At 39.6% G+C, this 12598-nt stretch overlaps 1 protein-coding gene across 3 annotated transcripts in view; it reads left to right on the forward strand.

Annotated features, from left to right (window-relative positions):
• The first annotated feature begins 1388 nt into the window (after positions 1 to 1388).
• The window catches only part of xrn2 (5'-3' exoribonuclease 2), a 43250-nt gene continuing 32040 nt past the window's right edge, over positions 1389 to 12598 (forward strand). For all 3 annotated transcript variants that reach the window (XM_078274388.1, XM_078274389.1, XM_078274387.1), the window contains exons 1-16: positions 1389 to 1618; positions 2145 to 2272; positions 3548 to 3659; positions 4643 to 4754; positions 6245 to 6303; positions 6482 to 6571; positions 6796 to 6868; positions 7282 to 7332; positions 7521 to 7678; positions 7883 to 7957; positions 8068 to 8201; positions 8848 to 8905; positions 9007 to 9114; positions 9898 to 9942; positions 10180 to 10311; positions 11376 to 11420. In XM_078274388.1, the coding sequence (XP_078130514.1) occupies positions 1544 to 1618; positions 2145 to 2272; positions 3548 to 3659; positions 4643 to 4754; positions 6245 to 6303; positions 6482 to 6571; positions 6796 to 6868; positions 7282 to 7332; positions 7521 to 7678; positions 7883 to 7957; positions 8068 to 8201; positions 8848 to 8905; positions 9007 to 9114; positions 9898 to 9942; positions 10180 to 10311; positions 11376 to 11420 (1455 nt within the window). In that variant the 5' untranslated portion in view covers positions 1389 to 1543. The remainder of the gene's footprint in view (positions 1619 to 2144; positions 2273 to 3547; positions 3660 to 4642; positions 4755 to 6244; positions 6304 to 6481; positions 6572 to 6795; positions 6869 to 7281; positions 7333 to 7520; positions 7679 to 7882; positions 7958 to 8067; positions 8202 to 8847; positions 8906 to 9006; positions 9115 to 9897; positions 9943 to 10179; positions 10312 to 11375; positions 11421 to 12598) is intronic.

Here is a 12598-nt window from a genome sequence, read left to right on the forward strand (position 1 = left end):
ACAACACAATTGAAGTTGAAAACGAGTCTGCAAGGCTCACACAGAATGAAATTAATAAATCAGGCTCTGAAAGATATATGGAAAACACCTCTGTTAAAACCTTTATATTATGGAAGCAAAATAGCGAAAAAACTCAATATTGACCAGTGCAATTTTTTTTTAACCAGGTAGGCTGTTGAGAACAGGTTCTCATTTGCAACGGCGACCTGGCCAAGAAAAGCGTAAGCCTACAAGACAGCATACAGTTTCACATTCAATATAGTACAAGAAAACAGAGTACAATAAGCTACAAAGGTACAGATTAAGTAGGCAGTTCCAATCCGGTGCAAAGTTAGGTGTAAGTACGTCGATGTAAATGCGAAGGTGGAAAGGTAATAACATAATATACATGAATAGACAATCTATAACATTGCTGAGATGTAGTCAAGAGTCAGAATCCAGTTAGTGCAAATTAAATTGTGGTTATAATGCAGTATATATAAATAGATAGTCTATATGAGAAGTAGTGAAGTCAATATACAGATAGTGCAAGATGTGATCTAGTTAGTGATGTGGGTCAGTATTAACACAGTGAATATGAACAGTCTAAATGCAGAATATAGTAAAGAGTCAATATACCGTTAGTGCAAATATTTGTCTAGGTAGTGAGGTAGAATCAGAAATAACACAACACACTGTATGAATAATAGAATGCTGAGATGAAGAGTCAATGTACAGTTTGTGCGAAGTGTGGACTAGATAGTGATGCTGATCAATCATAGCACAGTATACATAAATAGACGGAACTATCTAAATGCTGAAATGTAGTAAAGAGTCAATATACAATTAGTGCAGGTAGTGGTCTAAAATAAATAAAAACAACGATGTTTCTCTTGGTAAATAAAATAAAATCATGATTTAAAATACAGGCCTACATTTTCACTGAAAACTGAAGTAGCAAATTGTTTAAATGTTTTGCAGTTTTTGCAAACATTTTATACAGTATACTGGGAGTCCTGCTTGTTCAATTAGCCATTTAGTTTTCAAAATAAGAAGTTTTGCCCAGCCTGAGTTGCAGAGGAGATTTAACATCGACATGATTTCTATTCATCCATCACTGTTTCCACTTTTCAGAATCTATAGTCTTATCTAAACATGTTGTCTCTCAGTACTTTACCTATACTTTTTTTTCCTGTACTTAAGCATATAGTTTATTTTTCTGTTACTCAAACAAAAACACATTTTCAAAGCAGGAATTTTGCAACAGAGTATTTAAAAGTGTGGTATTAGTACTTTTACTTAAGTAAAATTCTACTGCAGTCTGGACTATTGCAGTACCGTTTATGGTCGTTGGGGTCGCTGTGGGTACATGTTGCTCTCCGTAATGCTCCGGAAAAAGCCGATATGAACCGGAAACTGTACATAATGGCCATGGTGATGGCCAACTGCATGTAGGCCACTCATCCACAACAACGCTTGTATTTTAATTCAGCTATTTTTAACTGTTCCCTTACGAGTTTACATTGTTTTTACAAGCTGACAGAAAAGCGAATCTTTACCGGAGATGGGAGTCCCGGCGTTTTTCCGTTGGCTTAGCCGAAAATATGCGTCAATCATTGTGCATTGTGTGGAGGAAAAGGTAAGTGGATAGATAGCATGTCAGCTAGCAACCGATACCGTTTACATGTCGCGTTAACGTTAGAGGGAAGGTTTAAGGAGAGATGTTTTCATAAATACATCTTATTTGTTGATTACAGCCGGGTATATGTCTTCTCGGCCGTCAATTCCGCGTCGTAGGTTTTTTTTGTGTTTTGAAAGTTTAGGTTCGTCACCAACGACACGAAAAACGAAGTACGTATGGGGTCTTAACTGGACTTTCACGTCGTTGCGTGATAACTCGCCGCCCCCCCCGTTCACCGCGCTGAACTTCTGGCGGTAGGAACCGCTCCAAAAACGCTTTGCTTTTAGGGAAACGCTCGTGCAGGTAGGCGTTTGGCAGAGCATTTGAAACCAGCTAAGATTGTTAACAAAATTGCGCAGTTTTAATTCAAGTGTGTAGTGAGTTTGACAATTGTTTAGGCCGCTGCCAAACATTTCTTAAGGGAAAAAACACGTGATTTCTAAAACGAAGTGAATTGTTTGTGTGTCCCGTTTTATCTTCACAGGGGAAAGAATGTAATGGAGTCCGTATTCCTGTTGATACGACCAAGCCAAACCCCAACGAGGTGGAATTCGACAACTTGTACTTGGACATGAACGGGATCATTCACCCTTGTACACATCCAGAAGACAAGTAGGAACTCCCCTCTGCGCACTTTGGACACTTTGTTTTGCACATTACACTTTGTTTACAATTTATTTTAATGCAGTGGTGTAGTCTAATGTATTGTAGTGGGTTTACTGTACCACACACACACGTCCTATGAGAAAACACAGATGACATTAAAAATATATCAAAAATATAATGGAATATAAAGCAGTAAGGGGGCTTTCACATCAGGGACCTAAGCCTGGATCACAAAAGTTGACCCCAAAGCAAAGGACAAAATAAAATAGGCTACTTATATTTGTGTTAAATGTTTGAAGGGAGGATACTGGCGTTAGTGTAGGCGGGGCATTTGGGCCCGGTTGCTACACACACCACACACACAGTACGCACACACTATATACTGCGAAGAGCGGGTCGATGAAAGAATGAGAAGTCTCTCTGCGTGTTCTGCAGTGTTAGTTTAGTTTACTGTCCCATTACTCGACCCCGTATTTGTGAATACAAATATTTGAAGGGAAAGTTCTGTCACAAAACTATGTTGTTGCGTATCATTGCACATTTTTAAGTGGGTATATGGAAATCCTGGAGATTTCTTAGTGGGTATACTGCGTATACCTGCGTATCACGTAGACTACACCACTGATTTAGTGCCAACTTTAATGTTTCTATAAAGTCAAGGTTTGGTTTGACCCCTTTTTTCTTTTAGGTATGACAGAAAAAGCCAAACAAATCATCCTTGTGAGACTGACTTCTTTTAGAATACGTATACTTAAATATTGCCAGCTGATTTAAAAACTTAAATGGGTCCCTGAAAGGTCACAATGATGTATTCTGCTGTTAGATTTACGTTAGCTTCTCTGATGTGGCGATTTGGTGCTTCTATTTTCCCTCCTTTTTATATCTTTGTGAATTAGGCTAAATGTTTTGGGGTTTCTGACTATTGGTCAGACAAAGCAAGCAAACCGAAGATGTAATTGTGGGCTCTGGAAATTGTGATACAAATTTTCACTGTTTTCGAAAGATTTAGTGAAATAAGGGGACTTTGATAAACACATCAAGCAATAATAGGTAGCCAAAGTTGCACATTTGAGTGTTAGGCTGTGGGATTGTTTCACAGAGAGAATATCTGCTCATACCAAACAGGGGAACTATAAACAGCAGTTTATTTTTAAAAAGAATTTGGTACGATACCCCGGCTTGTAAGAATGACATAAATAAGTGATTTAAAAAAAATAAATAAATACATAGCATGCCCTCACACCCCCTGTGTACTTCTCATTCTGACCCCTCTGTCCACAGACCCGCTCCAAAAAATGAGGATGAGATGATGGTCGCCATTTTCGAGTACATCGACCGCCTGTTCAATATCGTTCGACCCAGGAGAGTTCTCTACATGGCCATCGATGGAGTGGTAAGTAACCTTCAGTGACGGAAACCTGCCGCCAGAGACAGGTTTGTCTCCACAACAAAAACAAAGCTCATTGAAACATTTGCCAGAGAATCAAGCATTTATTAGATTTTATCAGTCAAATATATTGTTTTTCATCCGGTCAAACATGGCTGGTAGGGCAGTACTCCGTTTGACTAAAGGTAGAGCTGTAACAATTCCAAATGTTGCTGTGCAAATAATAAAAAGAAAAATTGCGATTAACAATATAATTGTCTCCATCAGTCAAATTTTAGAAATACGTATTTTACGTTTTCAAGCAAATTAAAGTTTTGAATGAATCCCAGGGTACATTTTTTTTAAAGATTTTTATGCCATTTTAGGCCTTTATTTGTGACAGGACAGCTTAGACATGAAAGGGGGAGAGAGAGGGAGAATGCCATGCAGCCAAGGGCTGCCGGGTTAGGGTTAAATACAAACTGCGATGCTTCTGGCTCAGAGACATGCCTTTTCGCTTTTTTTCGAAATCTGGGGCCCTTTCTTGGACTATATTGGGGAGGATGGTGCACGGACCCTTCGGGGTGGCCTCTATGGTTTAGCATGGTCTGAGATCTCGAAGTACATTTCCAGATAACACACAATGGCTTAAGTAACCTGACTTGACTGATTACGTTGAGTATGCCTCAACTGTGCAAACCTGTGTTTTTGTTGTTCTTGTTTAGTTTTGTTGTCGGGTGGGCTAAAAGGGGGGCTTTATTCTTTACTCCGTGGCTGTCTTACTGTATGTTGTATGTGCCCCTTGGAAATTCAATAGAGATGTTAAAAAATAATTGCAATTATGTAATAATTGTCACATGCCCAACCAAAGCTGATAGTGGTTTCAGTTATCTATCATGTTCAAAATTTCCAATGTTAATTGGGTTAATATAGACATTGAAACCGCTTTGATGACTGACCTGAAATCGGCTGCGGTACAGTAGGACTAACGCCCTATTTAACTCCACCAGGCTCCGCGGGCCAAAATGAACCAGCAGCGCTCTCGGCGCTTTCGTGCCTCCAAAGAAGGAGTGGAGTTGACCGAGGAGAAGGCTCGCATGAGGGAGGAGGTCATTCAGAGAGGTGTGTGTGTGATGTTTTTTCTACAGAGAATGTATGTTGACCTTAGGCCTGTCACGATAGTCAATAAATCAATTAATCGCACGATTAAAAAAAGAAAAATGAACTCAATTTTTCCGGCCGCGATAATTTGCATGCTTGTTTGTTTTCCTTGTGTGTCTCTCTCTCTCTCTCTAAGACTGGATGACTCTCGGTTCCTTAGCATAACGAGGAGTGAACCCTCTTGTCAGTCGCGTGGTCTTTGTTTGAGCGGGACTCCAGGTGGAGAGAGAGAGAGACAGAAAACGCTAGCTGAGAGTTGGAGCGGGGTTTCCCGCAGCACTTTGCAGTTAAGGCGCCGTCAAAAAAAAGTATATGAGCGATATCCGCCGTGTTACTCGGCGTCCCGTTTTCTCCCTTTCATTCCAAACCAAGGTTGACAACCTGCAGGTGGAGGCGGTGGAGACGTACACGCCGCTGCAGACTTGTCAGTCTCGCAAGCGGTTTTAGGAAAGTGGCTGCATGTGTCCGACAATGCACAGAACATTAACGGTACAAGCCTACAGCTGTCCGCCTGTGTTTGGGCGCGTGTGTGGGCCCACCCCCACGACGCTCCGACCTGCAGAGGAGCAGAAGCTGCACCTTCGCCAAAATGAAGACTGAAAAACAGAACTATTTTGGTATAAACATTTACTCGCCATGTGGCAGGCAGCCATAGATTTAATTTATTAATTGTATATTATTTAAATGTAATATTTAGTGTTAAATAATTGTTAAATGTAGCACAGAGTCTGTAGTCTATCGCGCAAACATTTGACAGCCAGTAGGCTACGAATCGCCTGGGAGAACACGCAACACAAACGGTAATTCCACAACTGTCCAACAGCGTGAAAGACGACATACTAAAGAAGGTCAAAGACACATTGTGGATATTTAAAATGTCTTCCAGTTCCAGTGTTAAATATTCTTTAGCACTAAAAGTGTATTGATCTTTGAAAAGGTGTTCCTGCATTTTTATGCCATTATCATTATATTAGATGAAAATGGTCTCTGAATGACAATATTATCGTTTATCGCAATCATTTCTGGGACAATTTATCGTCCAGCAAAATTTGTCTGTCCTGGAGCTTAGAGATATTTTCTCTAAGCTCCAGGACAGGAAATACTGGGAGTCATTTTTGTGTTCTTTAATGGCTTTTATGCAGAATTGTACATAAAGTTCCAGGCTATAAAACACACCTGCTGTGCTACTTTTTCACTTTGCCTTTTTGAGCCTCTTTATGCAGTGACGTTACCCCGTTCACAGTTCTTTCATTTATCTGAAGAATTTACACGGGAAACATTCTCTTAACCCTAGGCCAGCAATTTAAAAAATTCACTGGCTAAAAATAGCAGAATGAATCACAACTCACTCTGCGTGAGTAAATGAATACTCTGATTACAGTTGAGTTTGTGGTAGATGTTTCACTGTGTCTTTTTATGTTAACCCTTCATGCGTCATGTTTCCTCTACAGGAGGTTATCTTCCTCCTGAGGAGATTAAAGAGAGGTTTGACAGCAACTGTATCACTCCAGTAAGTGGGATAAGTCTTTTATACTGGCTATTTAGTATCTTTTATCAGTGGTTTTCATATATTTTGACTGTTTTCATGATGCATGTTTTTTTTTTTTTTCCCGCCCAGTGTAAAAGACTTCATATATGTTTTCCTTGCAACAGCAGAATTGCATGATGTGACTTATTTTTGTCTCCAGGGAACAGAGTTCATGGACAACCTGGCACAGTGTCTTCGTTACTACGTCGCAGACAGACTGAGCAATGATCCAGGATGGAAAAATGTCACGGTGTGTGTTACTTTGCTGCACAGGCTTTTAAATACAGCTGGAAATGTGTTTTGTTTTTGGCATTTTAAAGACAAAAGAGTTAATAGATTAATCAAGAAATAACCATGTTAGATTTTTACTTTCAGCTCTTGGCAGTTAATATGTTGCACCCTGGTTGTATGTTGTCATGGACAGTGTTCTCAGTCACTAATCTTCAATGACTTTATTTAATTTTTTATATCCAGGTCCTTCTGTCTGATGCTAGTGTTCCCGGGGAAGGCGAACACAAGATTATGGACTACATCAGGAGACAGAGAGGTACAGCTCCCTTAAACTGATACACTTTAATAATTGATGCTGTTGTGATACAAAGTATTTCATTACACCACACATACTGTTGCAAAGAACAACACATGTCACAGTCATACCTTTACAACAACTACACACACAAAAGAACCTAAAAGATAGTAGCAAATACAAAATGCATCTAAAATGCACAAAAACATATAAAGCTCACAAGATGAGACCGTAATGAATATCGCACATTATTTGCACCTGGCAGAATTTAGTCAGACTTGACACACTGATGCACACACGCGCACGCACGCACGAACGCACAGTGTTGTTGAATGTCATGTTGATACTCTGATCTAAGGGTCAAAAATATGTCCAAACCTGTGCACAAACAGTAGGACACATTATTGACTCATGTTTGTGATTCACTTTGACAGCTCAGCCCAACCACGACCCCAACACACACCACTGCCTGTGTGGAGCTGATGGTAAGCCTTTACATTTCAGTCTGGGCAAATGTAAAAGAACTGATGAATAACTTCAATAAAATATGAGACGATTAAATGTTATGAGCCAGAAGTAATGCCTATTTGTTTGCTACTGCTTTGAAAGACGTAAACAACTCTGTCATCCTGAAATAACATCTGTTTCTTTGTGTGTGGTGACTGATGATTAGCTGACCTGATTATGCTGGGCCTGGCCACCCACGAGCCGAACTTCACCATCATCCGAGAGGAGTTTAAACCCAACAAACCCCGCCCGTGTGCGCTCTGCGGACAGATGGGTCACGAAATCAAAGATTGCCAGGGGGCGGCCAGAGAGAAACAGGGAGAGGTGAGCTCAGCTTGGACTTCTGAAGTAGGAAGTGTTGCTATGCTAACAGAACTTTTGCTACAGACACAGAACTGGCAATGTATATTTTAATGTGGTTTATGCAACAATGATTTGTTTGTTAGTGTTTTAAATGATGTCTTTCTGTCTCTAAATCAAAAAAATGTGCCACATATGAGACTTGATCGCTGTTTTCTTCCCTTTCAGCACGATGAGTTTGCAGACACGATGCCAGTGTCTGAACAGGAGTTCATCTTTATCAGACTGTGTGTGCTGCGGGAGGTACGATATTTATCTACTGTGGGGAATAGATCTTTGCGTTTCCATCTTTTGCCTCGAGAAATAAAAGCACCTACCCGTTAACTTATTCTTCCCTCCCTCCGTGTTTCCAGTACCTGGCCAGAGAGCTGACCATGGCCAGCCTGCCGTTTCCCTTTGACTTCGAGAGGAGCGTAGACGACTGGGTATTCATGTGCTTCTTTGTGGGAAATGACTTCCTGCCGCACCTGCCGTCCTTAGAGATCAGGTGGGCTTCAAAGCGCTGTTTTTATGCTGAAAGCTGGTTTGAATATTATTATTATTATTATTATTGTTAGCAGTTGTATCCATTGGTCCTTTAAAAACTCAAACAGGCTCTCAGTTTAAGTTCAAGACCTTTTTAAAAAGTACTGAGTGATAATAGATTTACTTATACACTTGCAGGATTTTGTTATGCTTCCTTCAAACTCAATTTTTTGTTTTTTTTTTGTTTTCTGCTTTCTTTAAGCTTTACAAAAACTGGATTATGTGGTTTTATGTTGCTTTAGACGGTGCTGCTGTTTTCTTTACTCTTTTTATAGAAGAAGCCTCATTACTCGCTTTCACAGTGGTCGTCACCCTGCCATCACTTAACTTTAACCTCCAACGCTGATCTGACGGAAAACTGGCGGGAGCTCAGACTTCTATTGATCTGTTTCAACAGATTTCTTGTTTTATTTGTACGAGGATAAAATGGAGCTCCAAATGTTTGTTGGTTAGCTGCCAAAGTGGCTGAGAGGGCAGCCAAATATCCTCCTGCTGTTAAAAGATAAATTGGAGTTTGGCGTCGGTTCAGTGTCCTCTCCTGATTCTCATTTAAATTTACACTGAACGACCCGCCTTTTAATTATTCATGGCGTTTTTGTTTCTTACAGAGAGGGAGCGATAGATCGACTGGTCAACATCTACAAAGACGTTGTGCACAAAACTGGAGTGAGTATCTGCACGTTTGTTCCGTTCAGTGTTTCCAGTTGTGGATTATCTTTAAAGCAGCCCTGGTACATTGACCTAACCCCACCGGTGTTTGTCTTCAGGGCTACCTAACAGAGAATGGCTACGTCAACCTGGAGAGGGTGGAGCTGATCATGCAGGCGGTGGGCGTGGCTGAGGACAACATCTTCAAGAAACGCAAAGAGGACGACGTAAGCTTTCTTTAACTTCACACGGGGATTATTAGCCTTTTAGCCAATTTTATAGATGTATAAAGTTGTATCAGGCCTTTTTTGATAGAGGCTGAAATGTGTCTGCAGCACAAAGTGATTTAAAAAAAAAATTATTCTTAGTGTTATTCTAAGTTTCTAAATTAAATCAAAGTTTTGCCAACTATTGTCCGACTATTTTAAGTTCTTGCAGGGCTTCTTGTGTTTAGACAAGAACTTTTGGTTTATATTTGTCAAATTTAAAGAAATGGGTAAAGTAGTTTTTGGTACAAAAACCGGCACAATACAATAGGGTTGTTTAAGACAACAATGACCTTTTTGGTTTATATATTGCATTACATTACATGTCATTTAGCTGACTTTTATCCAAAGCGATTACAATTAAGTGTGTTCAACCTTGAAGGTGCAAACTCCAGACAACAAGTAGTAAGTGCAAGTACATTAGCTTTAAATAGGTAATGCTACAAAGAGTCATATGAAAGTGCAGTATAGATAGATGGATAGATATTCGGCTATCGTGATGTCAATAGGGAGCTCACTCCACCATTTATGTTATATTTCTCAAGACAAAGTAATGCAAAAAGTATTGTGCCGGTTTTGGTTCCAAAACCGAGGTTAAAATGATCCCCAGCCCTACGAGACAGAAACTGCTGTTGGATCACACAGCTAGCGACAGTCCACAGTGTACCACAGTAGTAATGACTTCTATTCCAACCTTTTGAATGAATTGCTTTCTGTGATTGATTCACATGTTCTTTCTTTTAGGAAGGCTTTAAGAGAAGAATGAAAGAGAAACGAAAGAGGATGAAGGTGAGTAAATTGCTTTAAAGTCTTCACTATATACATTGTACGAGTCTGGACATGCATGGATGTAAACTGCTACTATTGCCTGAAAAAAACTGTATGAAAAAGACTTGAGGAATTCTTCAGCGATTGTGCTTCTAAACATGATAAAGCGGCTGCAGTGTATCGGATATTCATCGCTCATATACTGACTTTTTCACAGGGATGACCCTTTTTTTGTTTTTCCCCTCTGTGTTATCGCAGGCAGAGCAGCGGGGTCCCGCCTACATGACCACGGGCCAGTTTGCCCCTCAGGCCCTGGGGAGAAGAGACCGACCCGAGGCCGTCCAGAACGCCCGGCACCAGGCCTACGACATGAGGATGCAGCACAACAAGGTACGACCGGTTGTTTATGTAAGACACGGAGTTACTGTGCAGCTCTGGAAATCTGGATGATTCTGACAAATTCCAGGTTCTTAAAAACACCAGAGTTCAAACAAAAACTTAAAAGTAGGGCTGTCAGCATAATCGCGATTAAGGGCCGAACATTACACGTTCATTTTTGTAATCGTAATAATCGCATGCCACCATTTATTTTCACTTCACTCAGCTTTGCGTCGTTCCTAACAGGCTACTATTTTGCCGTACTTCCTCGTAACACATCTTGCTACTGCAGGAATAGCAACGTGGATTTCGGTACCTTTTCCCATCTGGTGGTTGTTTTTGTCATTCAACGGCTATTTACTAGTGATATAGTGATTACATTATTATTAAACATTTCATTTTGACGATATGGCCTTAGCAATCAACAAGCCGTTCTTTAATGTCGCCAACTGTTTAGTACCCTTTTTTTTTTTTTAACTTTCTTAAAAAGTATCAGTTAAGGCACCAATACCGTTTTTTAAAAGTACCTCCTAAGCACCAGTATCCAAGCCAAACAATACCCAACCCTAATATAAACCTAATATATAATAAACAAATACAAATCTTAAAATTAAGTTCATAAAGTCATTTTCTTTGCATGCATTTGATTCCCAATCAAGATCCACTGGTAAAAATTACTTATTATTATTATAATAATAATAATAATAATAATAATAATAATAAATATTATTTATATGAACTTAAACGGTTCTGAAATGCTAAATAATTGAATTTTAATCATGTGATAAAACTAACTATAGAAATTCTACGATTAATTGCGATTAAGAAAATGTAATCATTTGACAGCCCTACTTATAAAGTATTTTATGTCATAGTAATATTGTATTTTACTTACGTGATTATAAAGATTAGTATCCGTTTGCACACAAAATGTATGTCATATCCTAAGTCGCTGACGAGAATAATATTCTTATATAAATGATGCCTAGAATTTTGACAATAAAAGCTAGATGTTACAACAGTATTTTAAATTGATGTGTTGGAGAGGACATGAAGTGTTTTTTTCTTTTTCTCAGGATGCTGCTCAGTTCCTGAAGGCCACGATGAAGAACGGTGGAAATGTGAGAGAGAGAGCTATATATATATATATATATATATATATATCTATATATATATATATATATATATATATATATATATATATATATATATATATATATATATATATATATATAAAAATTTAACACACAACGTGGCAGAGAACAGTTATGTTTGTTAAAGTGCTCATATTATGCTCATTTTCAGGTTCATAATTGTATTTAGAGGTTATATCAGAATAGGTTTACATGGTTTAATTTTCAAAAAAAACACCATATTTTTGTTGTACTGCACATTGCTGCAGCTCCTCTTTTCACCCTGTGTGTTGAGCTCTCTGTTTTAGCTACAGAGTGAGACCTCTCACTTCTGTTCCATCTTTGTTGGGAGTCGCACATGCTCAGTACCTAGGTAAGGACTACTAGCCAGTCAGAAGCAGCGTATGAGGGCGTGCCCTGACAGTACCTAGGTAAGGACTACTAGCCAGTCAGAAGCAGAGTATGAGGGCGTGCCCTGACAGTACCTAGGTAAGGACTACTAGCCAGTCAGAAGCAGAGTATGAGGGCGTGCCCTGACAGTACCTAGGTAAGGACTACTAGCCAGTCAGAAGCAGCGTATGAGGGCGTGCCCTGACAGTACCTAGGTAAGGACTACTAGCCAGTCAGAAGCAGCGTATGAGGGCGTGCCCTGGGAGTACCTAGGTAAGGACTACTAGCCAGTCAGAAGCAGATTATGAGGGCGTGCCCTGACAGTACCTAGGTAAGGACTACTAGCCAGTCAGAAGCAGCGTATGAGGGCGTGCCCTGACAGTACCTAGGTAAGGACTACTAGCCAGTCAGAAGCAGAGTATGAGGGCGTGCCCTGATAGTACCTAGGTAAGGACTACTAGCCAGTCAGAAGCAGAGTATGAGGGTGTGCCCTGACAGTAAGGCTGGACTACAATAGAGCTGTTTGGAGCAGTTTGTGAACAGTGTTTTCTGTTGGAGATGGTAAGTCCCTTTGGGGTGGACTTTGGGCTTTTTAACTTTGTAAACCTATAACATGTACCAAAAAGATATATAACACAGTAAAGGAAAGCATAATATGAGCACTTTAAAAGATTAAACCAAAAATCGAAAACGATATGTCCAAAAGCTAATCTTTCCTTTTAGCAAACTATGGAAACGTTATCCTTGAAAAACATCTAGTCTGGTTATAATTTCAT

This window comes from Sander vitreus, chromosome 18 (assembly GCF_031162955.1).
Source record: "Sander vitreus isolate 19-12246 chromosome 18, sanVit1, whole genome shotgun sequence".
In the NCBI taxonomy this organism is placed as follows: Eukaryota; Metazoa; Chordata; class Actinopteri; order Perciformes; family Percidae; genus Sander; species Sander vitreus.